This window comes from Puma concolor, chromosome A2 (assembly GCF_028749965.1).
Source record: "Puma concolor isolate L17-30 chromosome A2, mPumCon1.1.hap2, whole genome shotgun sequence".
In the NCBI taxonomy this organism is placed as follows: domain Eukaryota; kingdom Metazoa; phylum Chordata; class Mammalia; order Carnivora; family Felidae; genus Puma; species Puma concolor.
Window position 1 is genome coordinate 152,520,406 of NC_141668.1, and position 18,495 is coordinate 152,538,900.

General features: G+C 56.4%; 2 protein-coding genes across 13 annotated transcripts in view; both read left to right on the forward strand.

The window, feature by feature from the left end:
* Window positions 1–11,279, forward strand: part of CACNA2D2 (calcium voltage-gated channel auxiliary subunit alpha2delta 2) — a 144,538-nt gene extending 133,259 nt beyond the window's left edge. For 3 of the 12 annotated variants that reach the window (XM_086698113.1, XM_086698117.1, XM_086698124.1), the window contains 17 exons: window positions 953–973; window positions 3,688–3,748; window positions 5,787–5,884; window positions 6,106–6,196; window positions 6,304–6,366; window positions 6,516–6,619; window positions 6,885–6,983; window positions 7,076–7,164; window positions 7,362–7,412; window positions 7,641–7,712; window positions 7,816–7,968; window positions 8,135–8,187; window positions 8,311–8,366; window positions 8,523–8,649; window positions 8,803–8,911; window positions 9,004–9,093; window positions 9,181–11,279. In XM_086698113.1, the coding sequence (XP_086554239.1) occupies window positions 953–973; window positions 3,688–3,748; window positions 5,787–5,884; window positions 6,106–6,196; window positions 6,304–6,366; window positions 6,516–6,619; window positions 6,885–6,983; window positions 7,076–7,164; window positions 7,362–7,412; window positions 7,641–7,712; window positions 7,816–7,968; window positions 8,135–8,187; window positions 8,311–8,366; window positions 8,523–8,649; window positions 8,803–8,911; window positions 9,004–9,093; window positions 9,181–9,321 (1,478 nt within the window). In that variant the 3' untranslated portion in view covers window positions 9,322–11,279. Of the gene's footprint in view, window positions 1–952; window positions 974–3,687; window positions 3,749–5,786; window positions 5,885–6,105; window positions 6,197–6,303; window positions 6,367–6,515; window positions 6,620–6,884; window positions 6,984–7,075; window positions 7,165–7,361; window positions 7,413–7,640; window positions 7,713–7,815; window positions 7,969–8,134; window positions 8,188–8,310; window positions 8,367–8,522; window positions 8,650–8,802; window positions 8,913–9,003; window positions 9,094–9,180 lie in introns of all 12 variants that reach the window. The other 9 variants (XM_086698114.1, XM_086698118.1, XM_086698116.1 and 6 more) reach the window with 7 other exon arrangements.
* A 2,781-nt stretch (window positions 11,280–14,060) lies between these two features.
* Window positions 14,061–18,308, forward strand: TMEM115 (transmembrane protein 115). The gene is made up of 2 exons (XM_025916184.2): window positions 14,061–14,911; window positions 17,528–18,308. Exons 1-2 carry the CDS (start codon window positions 14,061–14,063, stop codon window positions 17,730–17,732), a joined length of 1,056 nt encoding a protein of 351 aa, XP_025771969.1. The 3' UTR covers window positions 17,733–18,308.
* Window positions 18,309–18,495: the final 187 nt, after the last annotated feature.

Consider the following 18,495-nt stretch of genomic DNA (forward strand, 5'->3'; position numbering starts at 1 on the left):
TCTCCTACTGCGTGTCTTCCCTCCTTAGCTTGCCTCCCCCGCACACCTCTGGGGGCTGCATTCTTGGAAGACACCCCCTCTTCTCATCTCTCCTTCCCCCTGTGCCCTGCAGCTCTCTCCTCTGTGGTGCCACCCCCCCAGGGTCTCTCTCTCCCCCTCCTCTGACCTCCTCATTCATCCTCCCCCATTTTCCGCCCCCCTCATCAGCCCCTCTCACCTTCCTCCAGCCCCCACTGCCTCACTCTCTCTGCCCTTCCATTTCTCTTGCTGCCTTCTCTCCCTCCTCCTCCTCTCCCCCTCTCCCCTCCCTCTCCCTCCCTTCCTCCTTCTCTTTCCCTTCCCTGCACCCCCACCTTCTCTGTCTCCCCACTTCCCTCTACCTTCTGCTCCTTCCGTTTCTCTCCTGCCCCAGCACCTTTACTTTCTCTCTCTTCCTCCCTCCTTCCCTCTCTCTGCTCTCTCCACCCCCCTTCATCCCTGCATCTCCCACCCTCCCTACCTCTTCCTCCCCTTCACTCTCCTCCTCTCTTCTTCTCTGGACCTCTCTCCTTCCTTCCCTCCCTGGTCCACTCCTCTGCCTGTGGCTCATTCCTGCATGTTCTGCTCACCCTGGGCCTCCCCCAAGAGGCCTCTGGAGCCTGTGGCCCCGCCTGCCCACCGACTGAGGTCACTGGGAGGGAGGCTGGGGCTCCGGCCCCACCGGGCGCCCCCCACCTGCCTGGCCGACTGGGGCTCATCTCCTTTGAGTTTTCTCGCTCTCTCTTTCTCTCTCATGTCGTTTTTTTGCAAGAAGTTTCCTTTCGGTATGATGATGAGACACAATATTTTCATTCAAACAGCCATTGAATAAAATATTGTTTGTGCCCCTCCCCTTCCCCTCCCCCTTTTCGTTTGTTTTTGTGTTTGTGTTGTTTTTGTTTTCCTCGCTTTCTCTCTTGGTGGACTGTCCCAGTGCCAATCAGCAAACTGAAGGGCAAGTATATTCAGAACCAGTGCACCCTCCTCTCCCCACCCCACCCACCCTCACACCCCTGCTTGCCCCCCTCCCTGCCCAGGACCAGCCAAACCCCTGCTCTCCAGGGCTCCCTCCCAGCATCCCCTTGGCTCCTCGAGTTCTTGCCTTTTCCCTCATCCCTAAACCCCTATTACAGCCAGGGGCCCTTCTCCTGGCCCTGCCTGCAGGGTGGTCTCCGGCGTGTTCTGAGAGCTCAGGCCCCCTCCTCATCCTCCTCTCTCCCTCTGGGCAGGCCCCTGCCCGCCCCCACCTTCTCTGTCCCTCTAAGACAACTCAACAGTGGGAACAGGGCTGGATGCCTCTCCACCACCTCCCACCCAGGAGGACAGGGGGCCTGATAGGCAGGGCTAGACCAGTCTTCAGTGGGGCTTATGTGTGAGGCTTAGGGTAAAGGAAAGTGCCAGCCACATGAGGCTTCGTCTGGGATATTCTCCCTCCTGTGATCTCTGGCAGTTGGTCCAGAAGTTGGCAGCCCTCCAAGGGGTGTCGGAAGGCTTTGGAAGCCCTACACCCTGATTCTGGGACGGGCAGGATAGGGCAGCAGCCATGCCACTGGGAGAGCCAGGCAGGCCCAGCCATCCTGGGCACCAGCCTAGGTGCTGCAGCCCCTGTGTCCTGGTGCCCCCCACTGCCTTCAGAGACTTTGCTAAGGTCCACTGGCCCAGCCCAACCCTGGTACTTGCTGCCCCTGGGGCAGAGGGTCAGGTGTGGAGAAGGTATTCCCCTGGGAAATAAAAGCAGACTCAGGGACAGTGAGCCTAGACAGGAATGGAAGGAACCATGTCTGGACCCCAAGGGCCAGCAAAAGAGCTTAGAGGGAATCAGTCTGTGTATGAACAAAAAGATTCTGGCACTTAGGGGTACCCAAGCGAGACATTCCTGAAAAAGAAAGGCACTGAACTCACAGACTCTGGTGGAGAACAAGGAGGGTGAGAGAGGGCAGCATGTGAGGGTCTCTGCCACAGGGGCAGATACCCCTGCCTGGACAGATAGGCATGGAGAGCCACAAGGGGGGGTTCCTGTCCCCAGTCCCCATGACCTGGAAGCCAGGGCTCCCCAAGAAGCCCTAGGGGCCCTGTCCAGCATAGTCCAGCAAAGGGGATACAGTTGGCACCACTGGCCTGGGTGGGGGTGGGGGACAGGCCCTACTCCCACTGGCTTGAGTTGTCTTTTCTCCCCCTTCCACATCCCTCCCACTGACCCCAGAAATGCAGGGCCCTGGTAACAATGACAATTATAGCCTAGTCTCCCTTCCTGCTCCCCACCTACTTTTTCTTTCTCCTCCTTCCCCTCCCCCGCACCCGTTCCCTGTCGGCTTGTGTCCAAACCCTGCCTCACAGTCCCATCAGAAAGCAACAGTCCAACCAGTGACTGCCCAGCTCCTGCAGGCACCCCAAGCCCACCTCCCCGAATCTTGCAGTGCATTGTGGGAGTATCTGGGAACAGAGAAGACCCCTCTTCTGCAAAAATAAGCCTTGGGGTGACAGAGAGATCATACCTTGGTGAAGACAGGATTGGAAGGTGGGCTGCCCAGAGTGCAACACACCAAGGGGCAGGGGCATGGCTCCAAGATGCAGACCTGCCAGGTGGCTGATCCATCTGGGCCGGGAGAGGCCACAGAGAACCCCAAATTCACTCACAAACCCACACAGAGACACTTGTACACCTGCACAGGTATGCAAACACACATGTTTTCCCATGTACATACGCACTCACTCTCACACCATGCACAGGTCTAATTGATAGGTCCCTAAGAGCACTCCTTCTCTGGAGCCACAGCATTCCTCTTTGGCTGCTCTGAACCCAGACAGGTCCTAGGAAAGGTAAAGACCCACCCTTCTTCCCTGCCTGGCCTCATGCTCCCAGCCCAAGAGGGCAGGTGTACAGGTTTGTGCAGCATTCCTGAGTCCTCCTATCTCCCACACCTTCCTCCACAGCATGGGAACATTCTCAGGCATGAGTCTCCCCTCACCCAGCCTCCCAGCCCAAGAAAGAGCACTGGACCCCCACAATGCACTGCAGCCCAGCCCCAGCTGCCCACACCGTCTCTGGTTGGACTGTCTGTGCCCGTGAGAAACTCCCTCGGTTTGGCCATGTTGATGCCTGACACAGAACAAAAGCAAGACCTACCAAAATGCAAACAGCTGCAGCAAAGAAAGAGAGATAAAAATCCGCGGCCAAAAGCCAATTCCCTTCCTCAAAGTCTCTTTGGAGGCAAAGGAAGCTCAGCATGCGGTTTTTTCCATTACGGATGTGATAAGAGCGAGACCGGCGCCTCCCCCAGACCATGCATATATATAGCAGTGTGTGTATATATATGTGTGTGTGTGTGTCCGTGTATATGTGCTATACAGCCGTATGGAAGCATATACAGCCACGCCACGGGACTCACTGCCGACAGAGGACCAGGCCTGGGCAACATATTGGCTATAACTGCCCTCCTCCTGCGATGCTGTAGTCTCCACAGGCCCTCCACCCCTCCCCGCCCGCCCCTTCTCTCTGCCCGCCCCTTCTCTCTGGCTCGAACGTGGAAGTGGCGGGTTCCCTCTTTGCTGGTGTCTCCCCCTCCCTCAAGCCACCCTCTGCCCTGTCCCTCCAGCCCCGTCAGCTCTGAGCCCCCTGGCCTCCTGCCTCCCCAGCCCCCGCCGGATAACCCCCCGTTTCTGTTGCAGATTTTGAGTTCCTGCTCCCCAGCAGCTTTGAGTCTGAAGGACATGTTTTCATTGCTCCCAGGTAGCTTGCGTGTGGCCTTGCTGAGGTGTCCTCCCCAACCCCAACCGCCCCGGCCCCGCCTCCTGCACTGCTGCCTGGAGCTCTGTGTGTGTGTGTCCTGTGCAGTGTCGCCCCCCACCCCATGCATAGCCCCGTATGTGCGGCCATGTGCATACCCTGGGCCATGCAGCCGCACCAGGCAGCAGTGGCCAGCTGCCCACAGCTCCAGCCCCCACCAGGCCTGGGGCAGGAGGGCTCTGGACTCTGCTGATATTCCCTGCCCTCCCGGGCCACCAGGAAGGAGCCCTTTCTGCCCTGGGCGGGCTGTCCACAGCACACTCGTGACTGGGCAGCTGCTGCTCTGGTTTGTGGTACCCTCCCCAACTCCCACCCTGCACCTCGTCCTTGTCCTGTGTCATTCAGTGTTTGTGTGGGTCTGGGGATGAGCCAGCCAGAGCCCCTGTCAGCAGTGCTGAGTTTAGGTGTGATGGCTCACAGAGGACTGGGGGAGGTAGAGGGTACAAGGGCTTTAAAGAGGTGCTCTGGCAAGTGAAGGGTCAGGGCCCAGTGCAGGCCCGGGCCTGGACCATCCCTCAAGTGCACACTCAGCGTGCACACACACATCCTTGGGTATACACGCTCTGCCTGTTGGCCCAAAGTGAGGAGGCCAGCAGCTCCCCCGGTGGTGAAGCCCTTCCCTGTGACCTGGCTTTGGATGAGGGCAGGTGGGTGCAACTGACAGAGACCCATGGGCACTCTCAGGCACCACACGGGGGCTCTGGACATTCCTAACCTCCATGTGTGTGCACGTGTGTGCATGCACCCACAAATTTCTCTCTCTGTAGATGTGTGTTTGTGTTTGTGAGTAATTGTGTATGTTTGTAAGAGTCTGAGTGTAAATACGGAGTGGGCTGTGTGCATTAGTGACTGTGGGAATGAGTGAAAAGGCCTGTATGGCCTACATGACCCTGAGGGAGGGGACTATGTTTGTTTTTGTCACTTCTGTATCTTTGGCTTGGGAGAGCTCAATAAATACATGTTGGGTGAGTGAATGAAGTAACCCACAAATGTAAATGTACATACTCTTGGGGGCACTGTGGGGGAACTGTATCTGAAGCACAACTGTGGGCATCACTCTGGATGTATCAGCTGTGCCCCCCACCACAGAAGTACAGGTTGTGCACTGTACAAAGGCCATAGGGGCCAGAGAGCAAGTGGGGGCTGAAACCCAGCTTGCCCCCAGCTTTGCCCTTACCAAACTGTGCACCCTAGCATGGTGTAGGGAAGCAGTGCATTTTAATAATCCCCACAAAGTTGCTGCATTCAGGCCAGCGGGGAGGTCTCTAGTGGCAGCTGTGTGAAGGAAGGATTAGGCAGGAGAGATAGCTCCATCTACCAGGGTGGAAGGACTGCTCACCAAGACTTCCTGGGGGAACAGAGCCTGAAGCAGGCCTCCCATGCCCCAAAACTCCCACATTATGTTCTCTGGAGCCAGAGCCTGAGCCCAGTGAGGGCCTTGAGGAGGTGAGGGATTTGGACTGTCCGCCTCTAGGGGAAGAGCATTCCGAGCAGAAGGAGCAGCCAGTCTGAGGACCCACGTGTTCCCACTGACTTCCTGACACCCTCTGTGGTATGGAAAAAACTGAGGCTTGGGGAGCTTAAGTGAGTCATCCAAAGGTGCAAAGCTAGGAAGCGGCAGGTTGAAGTCTTATATTTAGGCTAAGTCAGCGCCGGTACTTCACCCACCGTGTGCCCACGGGAACGCCACAGCATACAGGTGGATGGGCCAGCCATGAGGCATCTCCTGGGGCCTCCCAGGTGTGCCGTCAGGGTCCAGGGCTATGCCCTGGAGGGAGAACCTACCAGATTGGAGGAAGCAGACCATCACTCTTGTGTCAGCTCCGCCCCTATTCAGAGGTGGCAGCCTGTAAGAATACACACCCCCTGCCAAAGGCGCAGGCTTCTCAGCCAATGGCCAGGCAGGCCTGTTGAGAAACCTCAACCCTACTGCTCTGTCCAGCCCCCCAAGCCCACTCTTCTTGCCCCTCCCCACCCCCAGAGAGTATTGCAAGGACCTGAATGCCTCAGACAACAACACCGAGTTCCTGAAAAACTTCATTGAGCTCATGGAGAAAGTGACTCCAGACTCCAAGCAGTGTGAGTGCCTAGTGGGGCAGCCGGGTCTGGGCAGTGCCCAGGCCACAAGGGGGCAGCCCAAAAGAACCCAGAGACCGGGCAGGTGTGATGCAGACCCAAGCCCAGGGCAGGACCTGGGCCAAATAGTGGGAAAGGCTCCTATTGGAGCCTTGGGTATATGGGGGAGAGTGGGCAGGGAGCCACAAGAAGATGGCCCCTCCACCCCTAACCTCCGGTTCTAGGCAACAACTTCCTTCTGCACAACCTGATCTTGGACACAGGCATCACACAGCAGCTGGTGGAGCGTGTGTGGCGGGACCAGGATCTCAACACGTAGGCATCACCCAGCCTGTGGGAGCAGGAGGTTGGGATGGGCCCAGAGGCCCTGGCCCTGCCCTGCAGAAGGCAAGCCTGTGACTCACCTCCCTGCTGCCCCCCAGGTACAGCCTTCTGGCCGTGTTCGCTGCCACTGATGGTGGCATCACTCGCGTATTCCCCAACAAGTAAGTAACCAACCCTGCCACCCAACACCCTGCCCCTGTCTGGGACCCTGCCTCTGTCCTGCTTCCCATAGGCCTCCTTGCACCTGGCTGAGACACTGTCCCCCATACACCACCCCTTCTACTGACCTCTGTCTTTGTCGGATAACCAGAGCAGCGGATGACTGGACGGAGAATCCAGAGCCCTTCAATGCCAGCTTCTACCGTCGTAGCCTGGACAACCATGGCTATGTCTTCAAGCCCCCGCACCAGGACGGTGAGTGTTCTCCAAGTTGCCCAGCAGCAGATGGGAAGTTGAGGCTTCCCTGTCTGCTCAGCCAAGACTAGGCTCTGCTCTCTGAGGCCCCTCTCAAACATGAGGCTGGCTGAGACTGGGGCAGATGAGGAGAGAGAGCTAGGCTGTACCAAACACTACATTGGGTACTGGGTACTTGGCTTGGGCCCCTGGGTCCACAGGCCCAGCACAGAGTGGTCAGTGTAACCACCAGCCCCTACTCCTGACCATCCCACCCCACCGCCAGCCCTGTTAAGGCCACTGGAGCTGGAGAATGACACAGTGGGCATCCTCGTCAGCACAGCTGTGGAGCTCAGCCTGGGTGGACGCACACTGAGGCCAGCAGGTGAATGCCTGGGGTGGAGGTGGAGAAAGAGACGATGGGCAGGGTGCTGCCCAGGAAGGCGGGCGTTGATGACCCCTTGCTCTCCTCTATAGTGGTAGGTGTTAAGCTGGACCTAGAGGCCTGGGCCGAGAAGTTCAAGGTGCTAGCCAGCAACCGTACCCACCAGGACCAGCCTCAGAAGGTACTTGGGCAGGTGTGGGGGCAGTAAGCCCAGCAAAACCCATTCTAGAGTCTCCCGGAAATCCTTACCACTCAGAGTGGTTCCTGTGTCTATGGGGAGGCAGTGGTTGTTGTAGATGGCCTGGGGATCTAGATGTACAAAGGGTGATGGGAGGGGGAAAACTGGCGGGCACCTTATGGTCCTTGCTCTCTGCCCAGCAGTGTGGTCCCAGCAGCCACTGTGAGATGGACTGCGAGGTTAACAATGAGGTGTGTGTGCCCCAAACCCTAGCTTACCCTGATCCCTGATTTCTTAATCCCAACTGCAACTCCTAGCCTATCGTTTGGCCTGGGGGTCTCAACATCCCACCCTTTACAGCTTTACCACAACTGGGGGAGTGGTGCCCCTTCTACCCAACCACCCGACTGCCAGGGTCTGGGGAGGAAGGTCTGGGCCTGAGCCCCTCTCCATCTTCCCCCTCCTTCTCCACCTTTCAGGACCTGCTCTGTGTCCTCATTGATGATGGGGGATTCCTGGTGCTGTCAAACCAGAATCATCAGTGGGACCAGGTGAGGGTCAGGGAGAGGGTAGAAGGAGGAGGCCAAGGTTTGAGCTTTCTGGGGTTGTGGCACTGCCAACCCTGTGACTACCACTCCCTCCTGGCATTCCCAGGTGGGCAGGTTCTTCAGTGAGGTGGATGCCAACCTGATGCTGGCACTCTACAATAACTCCTTCTACACCCGCAAAGAGTCCTACGACTATCAGGCAGCCTGCGCCCCCCAACCCCCAGGCAACCTGGGTGCTGCACCCCGGGGGGTCTTTGTGGTGAGCCCCAGCAATGCCTGGTCTGGAGATGGGGGGCAACGGGGTGGGGGGGGGGGGGAGGCTGGGAGACCTGCCCACAGATGACGCTCCACCTCTGACAAGAGAGCTGGGGGTGACCCGGGTTCCGGGACAGCAGTAGCAGCCCATGCCCCTCTCTCCACTGCAGCCCACTATTGCAGACTTCCTTAACTTGGCCTGGTGGACCTCCGCTGCAGCCTGGTGAGTCCAAAGGGGAAGGGAGCGGAGGAAGGGTGCTCCCTGACCAGAAGGGCTCAAGAGAAGTGGTGGGACAGGGCACTGGCCTCTGCTGACCACTCCCACTCAGTGACCCCTGCCCTACAGGTCCTTGTTCCAGCAGCTTCTCTACGGCCTCATTTATCACAGCTGGTTTCAGGCAGGTAGGTGGGGCGTTAGAGGCCCCTCCTCGAACCCCCTCCCCAGTCTAAGCCCGGACCCATCCCAAAGGGAGGTCGGGGCTTAAAGTTGAGCGAGGCTGAAACCCGAGACCTTGCCAGGGTGAATGGGTGGGGCTGAGGCGCTCTGGGCCCTCGCAGACCCCGCGGAGGCTGAGGGGAACCCCGAAGCGCGAGAGAGCAGCTGCGTCATGAAACAGACCCAGTACTACTTCGGGTCGGTGAACGCCTCCTACAACGCCATCATCGACTGCGGAAACTGCTCCAGGTACCCGCGGGGATCGGGACCGGAGGGCTGGCTGTAGCCTGGTGGGACCATGGGCGGGGCCTGCCGGGTGGGCGCGGCCCGGAGCGGGACCGGGGCTACAGCGGGGAGGGGCGGGGCGAGTCTCAAAGCCCCGCCTTTCCGGACTGCCTCCAGGCTGTTCCACGCGCAAAGACTGACCAACACCAACCTTCTCTTCGTGGTGGCCGAGAAGCCTCTGTGCAGCCAGTGTGAGGGTGGCCGGCTTCTGCAGAAAGAGACACACTGTATCCTGCCCCCGCCGCCCCCCGCCGCCCGCGCCCCCTCCTGTCCCGCGTGCCCCCTCAGTGCCCTGCCGCCTCCTTGACTCCCCACCCATGCCCAGCGGACGGCCCGGAGCAGTGTGAACTGGTGCAGAGACCGCGATACCGGAGAGGCCCGCATATCTGCTTTGACTACAACGCGACGGTGAGGAGGGGGCGGCGCACTTTACATCCCGGCCCCCCTCCCTTCCCTGGGCCGCCCGGCCGACCTGCACCTTGCCTCTTCCCGCAGGAAGATACCTCAGACTGCGGCCGCGGAGCTTCCTTCCCGCCGTCGCTGGGCGTCCTGGTCTCCCTGCAGCTGCTGCTCCTCCTGGGCTTGCCTCCTCGGCCGCAGCCCCAAGTCCACGCCCACGCCTCGCGCCGCGTCTGAGCGCCCCCTCCTGCCCCTCCCCGGGCCTCCCCGCCTCTCCCCTGCCCCCCCCCCCCACACCCCGCCTTAGAGCCTCGCTTCCTCCCTCACCGAAGGACCTGAGTAGCCAGGCCCAAGTCTGAGCCTTGGAAGGGGGGGGGGGGGGTCCCAAAGGAGGGTGCCGCAGGTCTTTGGCCCCCAAGCCACATCTCGCCGCCGAACTGTCAAAGTGACCCCAGACCCCTTATTCCCACTGGACTCACCCGCCCCTGAGGGCTGGGACAGGGAAGCCACAGTACTGGTGCCAAACCAGGCCTCCACTGCCCACCCTGCCCCAAGGCTCCCTTTGTGTGGGAGACCTAGGCCCTGCCCCAGCTGGACTTCTCTAACCTGGCCCTTATGTCCCACCCAGGACCAAATCTGGATTCCCTGGGAATAATGAAGTTGAGATGGGCAGTTTGAGGCTTGTGCATCCCATCTTAAGTCCTGGCAGGAGGGAGGTCCTGAGGCAGCCCCTCAATGGCTCCTGCCCCTATCAGGCCTACAGCCACCTCCCACCTTCCTCCAGCCCTGCAGGTGACAGGCCAGTGACAGTGACACTGGCTCAGACACAACCCCATAAACACCTGGAGCCCTGAGGGCAGAAACTGGATTCACATTAGACTTACCTAGGAGGACGAACACACATACACAGACACACACATACAGACACACACACACACACAAACACACCATGGGATGGGGTGGGGGTAGGGGCTCACAAAGCCTTACACAGGGCAGGGGGTTGGTGGGAGGGTTGGCACATGCACACTTCATCTGCTCACTGCCCACCTCTAATCTGACCTGCAGCCCAGCTGGTCCTCTGTCTCTAAAGCTGAATGTCAAACAGTGCCAAATGCTGGGACAGGGGGTTCACCTCTGTCCCACCCTAGCCACCAGTGTCCTGGAAATGTCCCTCACCCCACCAGGTGCTCATTGTAACCATTTCGCACTAGTGTCAGGCCCCCAGCGAGACCACATGCCACTGCCTGCACCTCTTGGCAGAGGAATCTTCACCAGACATTGCCCTTTGCCTTAGCCAGGGTGACATAATCACTCCTGGCTGGGCTATCCCACCCCCAATCTGGCCCTTACACACTCAGGCCTGTGCTCCACTCCCTGTTTCTTCACACTCACACAATGGGGGAGGGGGAGCAAACTGCTCTCCCCTGCTGAACACACACGTGCATGCATACACACACACATGCACACACTCTGTGCACACACAGAGGCTGGGCCCAGGCACATGTCTTCACACCATTCATCCTGATCATTTCCCCCATAGGCATCCCAGCCTGGGGGCAAGTGGGGGACGGGAGAGCAGGGGGATGTGGCCAAGAGGCTCAGATGGACTGGGAGGAGGGGGGAGGGTGATGCATTAATTAATGGCTCCATTAATTAATGTCACGTTGCTTGTTGCTTTCTCAGTGTGTGTGTATGGTCCATGCCCGCTGCTGGTGCCAGGGTGGGCACCCATGCTGTACACCCAGCCTAGATGCCAGCCATGTCTTGCGGGGGCGTGTGTGTAACTGTAGTGTAGTCAGGTGCTCAATGGAGAATATAAAAATAAAAAAGAAACATATACAGAAAAATAAATATATATTTTAAGTTTAAAAAACAGGAAAACAGACAAACAATCCCCATCAGGTAGTTGTCCAACCCCCAGCTGGGTCTAATCCTTCTCATCACCCACCCGACCTGGCTGCCCCCTCACCTCGGGCTCGGGGGATCTGTGGGGGACTGGGGGGCCATTTCCTTTTCTCTGCCCTTTTTTTTTTTGGTTGTTGTTCTATTTTGTACAGACAAGTCAGAAAAACAACAGTGACAAAAAAGTCAAGAAACTTTGTAAAATATCGTGTGTGTGATTCCTTGTAAAATATTTTCAAATGGTTTATTACAGAAGATCAGTTATTAAATAATGTTCATATTTTCACTTCAAATGGTTCCCATCCACTGTGTCTGCCTCAGGGTGGGAATTGGGTAGCTTGAAGACAGGTAGCCATGACCTCAAAGTCCCACCTAATACTCAACTGGGAATGAAGGCTATTGCAACCCAGGTACCCAGTAGGTGTAGGGCATGACGCTTCCTGGGCTTCCTAAATACCAGATCCTTGTCATCCTGCATCTCAGATAATCTCTGAGAAAAGCTGTCCTTAAAGGCCAGGATGACAGAAGAAAGAAGACAGATGAAATTTGAGTTTAGGTAGGCATCTAGCCATCAGGTCAGACCACCAGGGCCTAGTGGGCAGGTCATCCACTTGGAGCGATGAGTTAATACCTGGCCCAAGTCCATGACCTGGTGTTTGAGGGCCCATCCTGCTATCCAGAGAAGGCCAGGGTCTGGTCCACCCATAAGCATGACCATGGCTCCTTTTCAGTTGAGGGGAGGCCCAAGGCCCAGTGTTCTCCCTGGCTGCCACTGCTCATTCTGGAACCCAAAACTGAATCAGTTTCTGTGAATCCTCTCAGACCTCCCTCTGGCCTGCCCTGTGCCCTTGTTCATTTTAATCCCAACTCTCTTAATAATCAACCCTACTTCCATGTGACCCTTCACATTGTTTTCAAGGAGAGAAACTAGTAACCACCAGCACAGAGGTTTCCTTCCCCCCCCCCCCCCCCACCACAGAGGTTTCCTAATACTGCTGATGCTTACTCACTTACAACACACTTTGCACTCACCTGGTAGGCAGTCAGCTTACACCTTAGACTTGGTACTAGTTTATCCCCATAGACAGATAAACGAACAGAGACTAAGTCTCCTCTCTTGGTTGGTGAGAAAGGCAAGAAATCAGCAAAGGTTTCAGCTAGAAACCTGAGGTGACCTGGTAGGGGGGCATTGGATACTAAATAAATGCAGGAGGACATTCTGGGCCTTAGCAAAGACACTCTTCCTCACTCCTCCTGCAGTGGTTGGCCACAGAGCAATGCCTAACTAGTAACCCCTGAGAGAGCTCCCATGCCCTCCCATGCCTGCTCGGTCCCAGGATAGGGTTGCTAGATAAAATGTAGAACATCCGGTCAAATTTAAATTCAGATATATGATGAATTTTTTTAGTATGTTTCCAATACTGTATGATACAACAATACTAAAAAAACTGGGGACATGCTTACACTAAAAATTATTCACCTATCTGAAATTCAAATTTGACTGAACACCCTGCATTTTGATTTGCTAAAGCTGGCAACCCTCCCTGGCATCAAATTAAAGTCCAGACCCTAGACAAAGTCAACACCTTTTGTAACCTAGAAGGCTATGCACAGGTCGGAAGTTGTACTGAGATCAGTGGCTGAAAGGAAGGGATTCTGCACTTTATACATGTGCTCTGTCACATATAATTGTTTTAACTATATGCACATTTTTAAAAAGTAAATACACCAAAAAATCAGTTTGCACAGGACACAAACTGCTGGAAGCTACCAATGCAGTGAAGTGAGGGCCCTGGGCCACCCTGTCCCAAGTCTGTGGGGGAGATCTCTCCTCCTCAAGGCCAGAGATAAGAAATCTGTGATGGGGAAGAGAGTCACTAAAAGCAGTCCAGCCTTGCCATTTTGGGGACAGGAGACCTGAGTTCAAGTCGCAGTGCCACCACACTTGTAACAAGGGCAGCCTGGGCAACACACTCACTGAGCCCCCAGAGTGGACTGGCATTTTACACCACAGTCCCCTTGAACCCTCACCGTAAAATTATCTCCATTTTACGTCCATGAAATTGAGGAATCTTAGCCAGTGTCGCACAGCCGCCAAATGGAAGAGCAAGAATTCCAGTCTGGGTCAGGTCTCATACACCCATACAACCTGGATCAGACACACACCACCAGGCTGCGGAAGTTTCGGAGTCCCTGCACACTGGTACGCACACCAAGACCATCAACATTCTTACCCACACACCTGTCCACAAAGACACACTCAGAAGTATTCAGATGTACATGCACGGGGCTACTGTTCCCAGGAAATTCAGCAAGCGCGTGTCTGCAGTTTCGCTGCCGCGCAGGTACCCGCAGCTTTCCTCCAGGTTAGCGAAGCTATTGACTCCTCCCCACTCCCCGACAACAGGCGGAAACTGTCCTGAGAACTACAACTCCCAAGCACACCTTCCTCTTACCAACTGGAACGGCCCGGGAGCGCAGCTTCCTGGAACTTGTAGTTTTACCCAGAAAGTTGATATCCGCTCGTCCCCGGCTTCGGCTGAGGACTCCATGTCCCAGCATGCCGCAGAGCCGGAAGGGCATCCCACCGCCGTAGGGAGCGCGCAAGCGCAGCACCCTGTTTGTCGGTGCCTGGGAAGGGAGGAGGTACGGTCGTAGCCAAGACCGAGGCCGAGCCGGAGCTGACGAGACTTGACTGGGGCCCAGAACTAGGCTCCAGTCCCACGCAGATCGTAGGGCCCCCGAGTGGATGGAATAGGCCGAGCCCTGAGATCAACGCCAGCCCGGTCAGCTCGGCGCGGGGCCCACAGGGCAGGCAGGCGAGCAGACGTGCAGAAGCCTCCCAGGGCCTTCCCTCAGGTCCCCGGCAAGGGGCCTAGGCCCCGGCCCCGCGACCAGGCCCAACTTGACCCTTTGGGACCGGAGCCAACCCGACCAGAAGTGGAGTCTTCACCGGGGCCATAGGCCAGTGACTAGGCCGGCCCGGGCCTCCCGTCGGGGCCGGACTGGGGCGAGGCCCCGGGGAGGCCCCTAACACACTAGACCTTTCCCCCAGGCCGACGCCCTTCGGGAAGATGCAGCGCGCCCTACCGGGCGCCCGCCAGCACTTGGGGGCCATCCTGGCCAGCGCCAGCGTGGTGGTAAAGGCCCTGTGTGCGACAGTACTCTTCCTCTACCTGCTGTCCTTCGCCGTGGACACGGGCTGCCTGGCGGTTACCCCAGGCTACCTCTTTCCGCCCAACTTCTGGATCTGGACCCTGGCCACCCATGGGCTGATGGAACAGCACGTGTGGGATGTGGCTATCAGTCTTGCCACGGTGGTGGTGGCTGGACGTTTGCTGGAGCCCCTCTGGGGGGCCTTGGAGCTGCTCATCTTCTTCTCAGTGGTGAACGTGTCAGTGGGGTTGTTGGGGGCCTTCGCCTACCTCCTCACCTACATGGCTTCCTTCAACTTGGTCTACCTTTTCACTATCCGCATCCACGGAGCCCTGGGCTTCCTAGGTGGTGTCCTGGTGGCACTCAAGCAAACCATGGGGGACTGTGTGGTCTTGCGTGTGCCCCAGGTGCGTGTCAGCGTGGTGCCTATGCTGCTGTTGGGGCTGCTGCTGCTGTTGCGGCTGGCCACGCTGCTCCAGAGCCCAGCACTGGCCTCCTATGGCTTTGGGCTGCTCTCCAGTTGGGTTTATCTTCGCTTCTACCAGCGCCATAGCCGAGGCCGAGGGGACATGGCTGACCACTTCGCTTTTGCCACCTTCTTCCCTGAGATTCTGCAGCCCGTGGTGGGGCTGTTGGCGAACTTGGTGCACGGCCTCCTGGTGAAGGTAAAGATATGCCAGAAGACAGTGAAGCGCTATGATGTAGGTGCCCCGTCTTCCATCACCATCAGCCTCCCAGGGACAGACCCTCAAGATGCAGAACGGAGAAGGTACTGTGGAGTATTCCAAAACCTTGTTGAACTAGGAGAGTATTGATCAAGCCCCATATCGTCTGTTATACTTGCTGTATGTTGGCTGGCAGCCAAGGGTCAGGTGTTGGGGCAGACTCAGAGATAAAATCCAGTTTGTGGTTTTGAGAAACTCAGCATGTAGGAGTCTGGGCTCCAGTAGGTGTTTTCCAACATTAAGGAGTGAAAGTTGCCTTTCTCACCACTCAGGCTACTTAACAAGCCCCAAGAAATGCCCAGTGTCCTTTTATACTGTGTGAGGGGTTAATGGCCAGATACACATAATCCTAATCATGTCAGAAACTCGGAATCCTAGACACTGGTCCTATGGGAGCCAGAAACAACCTGCTGGTCCTTTTTCCCCTGTGAGGGAGGAACAGAGAAAGAGACCTGGGATTCTTATTAGGCAGTCTGGGCCACCCCAATTTCAAAATGCTGAGCCATGTCCTCTTCCTGGATCTTAAAAATTCATATGCTGTGCTTCTCTGCCACTTATTGAGAGGGAAACTTGGGGTACTACACCCCGTCCTTCTAGCATGTATGTGTCACCAAACCCAGGGGACAGGCCATGTGACCCACTGTGGAGTCTGCTGACCACACAGGGAGTGGAGACAACCTTTTTAATTATCTGTAAACCAAGCCATCTGCACCATCTGGAGTCCCAGATGAATTATTCACTGAATGCACCTTGGCCAGGGCAGGGCAGATCTTTTTTTAATCCAGCTTTCTGGCTCGTTCTCTCTCTCTCCCAGGTCTGTTGACTCACCAGAGTGGTAACAGCTCTATTTTCAACATTATTGTTGAGAGTTTTTGTTTTTTTGAGGCAGTTCTTTTAGTAGTGAAGCCTGGAGCAGGCTTTGTTCCTCCTGTCAGCTTCTTTTGCTCACCTGTGAAATGGATTCTTGGCAGACAGTTTTATGAATTCAGCTGAAAAGTTATCCCTGTGCTTACTCTCCACTGGGGCTGTGGATTTCAGTGCGGGACACACCCCTTTCATGAAGGGGTTTCCAGCAGGGGAAGGGCTGCAGATTACTATGGCCTAAGGTGGTGGATGTTGAAAAGTAGTACACAAGGCATGCTGCGGGGCATAACTGTTGGCCCTACAGTTTGTGTCTATGGCTGATGAATTCTAAAGACAGGTCTGTCTTCATTTTATACAGTGGAGAAGATGGGACCAAGAGGGTTGGGCCTGGTAGAAACTGAGCTGTCCTCAGCTCTACAGGTGGGGCCAAGACACGGTGGTGACTCCTCCTTTAGTGAGAAGTCTTGGACTGTTAGGGTTGGCTGACATTTCAAAACACCTCTGCTCAGGCCCAAGAAAATGGCAGGTTGGGGTAGGCGAGGTTGTCAGGATGTGGGTTCTTGACGTAGCCTTATGGTTGTTACTACTCCAAGCAGTTGGACATCTGGCAGCATGCCACTCCCAAACCCAAATGGCTACTAGTAGTGGGGAGACAGGGTTTCCTATATTTGACTCTTGTGAGGAAGTGACTAGCATGCCATTACCTCTCTACATTGGCAGACTTTAGACAGAACTGACAAGGCAGTCTCCAGGATGGAAGCCTGGGTAGCACAGGGAAGGACTGTCCTGTTTATGCCAGTTCGCCATGTGTCAGGCTGGAGGAAAGGGTGGAATTGTGCTTGGGTTTTCTGCGCCTGTGTTCTTGTTGCCTTTTCTGTCACGTTCCCTGGTATGGTGGAGGTTTTGGTTCTCTGCTGGAACTTGGAAAGCTATCACAGGCTGTTCCCCCATGCTTGTAGCACAAACAGGTTGAGGCATCAGGGTTTCATAGTGACCACTAGTGAAAGTTTTGCCTGGCAGCACGGGCATTCTACCTCCTGGTAGACTAGGGTCCCAAGTGCACGTGTATATCTTCTAGTCAACTTTCCCATCTCCCCCCAAGTGAGATCCAAAAGGATTTGTCCAGTGGAACCAGTAAGCTTTGGCCTGTGTCCCGTCCAAATGGGCTGTTCCTCCTCTTTCTGCAAGGACTTGGTGTTCACTGCTCTAACACCGGTAGTGGTGGCTTTGGGGATTCTTCTGGGAAGGAGAACATTAGAGTCAGGAGGGGTGGGCTGACCCAAGTTGGACCTGCTTCCCAGGTTGAGATCCAGGATAGGTGCCTGCATTCCAGCATTCCCCACAGACCCTTGCCAGGAGACTCAAAACACCCCTAATGAGGAGAGAGGAAGAAGTAATAACTCTCTCCTTGGATGTGATACCAGTGCCCAGGCAGAAACTCCCATGTTCAGGGACTCCTTCCACCCATCTTTCTTGGGGTACCAACTCTGCCCACGCTTAGGCACCACCCTCAGAATCATTCGTGGGACTGGCCTGGTGGACAGTATGGCAAACACCCTGATGGCCTTCTCAGCCTGAAGGTGCCCTGGCTATGAAGGGGAGGCTCTACAGCCTTTGGGTCCTTCTTCTGATGGCAGAGGTGGCCCTCTCCAGTCCCTGGGAAGCCCTGGGCCCTGCATGGTGAAGGGGAATACATAGAATTCTGAGAGAAGTCTGGGTGGTAGGGGGAGTCAGCTTCATGGGGGAAGAGTACAGGGCATGAGCCAAGTGACTTGTCATCTTTCCTCTGGCTCCAGGCAACTGGCCCTGAAGGCCCTCAATGAGCGGCTGAAGAGAGTGGAGGACCAGTCCGTCTGGCCAAGCATGGATGACGATGAAGAGGAGGCAGGGGCCAAGGTGGATAGCCCCCTACCCTCAGACAAGGCCCCCATGCTCCCAGGGAAGGGGGCTGCCCCAGAATCCAGCCTGATCACCTTCGAGGCAGCTCCGCCGAAGCTGTAACTCCAGACCACCTTGAGTGTAGGCGCCTCCTCTCCCAAGCCCCCCCTTGACACCTCTCAGCTACTCCAGGGCACTGACTGCTCTGAGAAGGAAGAAGGGCTGCTGGGGGTTTCCACAGCCTTCTGCTATCTCTCGCCAACACTACCCAGGACTCTTGCTACCTGGTTCCAACTCCAGACAACCACTATGCCAGGCATGGGGCCTCTGAAGTGTCAGCCAGCCCAGGCCATCTGAGGTAAGACTGTACCTCAGCAGACAGCCCCAAGCAAGTGGCTGCAGGGACAGTGGTGCCACACCTCCTGGGCCAACCCTGATGCCTGATACTGGTTGCCAAGAGCCCTGAGCCAAGGCAAGGATTTGCCAAAAACGTTCTGGGGGTCCAGCCAGTGCAGGGCTGCACATTCCTGCCCACCCTCAGAAAGACTATGTTCATGTGAAAATTTCTGATTCCCTCTGCTGTGGCTATGGCTGCTTCTTGGCCAGAAGAGCCACGGCTCCCAAGTATTTTCTACAGGACCACTTGAGTGGGCAGTGAAGCCCAGCCTCGCAGTATCAATAAAGCAGTTCTTTGAGGTATGGCTCCTGGGCTCTATCAGACCACCTTGGGCAGCCCCCTCGTTATGTTCAACTGCAAAGTTAGGGACTTTACTCTAGGTTCAAGGGCTTGGTCTCCCTGCCAGCTCCAGCTGAATAAGAAGCCTATTGCCCCCACTCCCCCTACCCCCACTGTTAAACACCCTTCCCAGAGCTGTCACTTCCAATA

Coding starts and splice junctions, on each gene's coding strand:
- TMEM115 (XM_025916184.2), top strand. CDS start 14,061: ATGCAGCGCGCCCTACCGGGCGCCCGCCAGCACTTGGGGGCCATCCTG. Junction 14,912..17,527: donor CAAGATGCAGAACGGAGAAG/GTACTGTGGAGT, acceptor CTCTGGCTCCAG/GCAACTGGCCCTGAAGGCCC.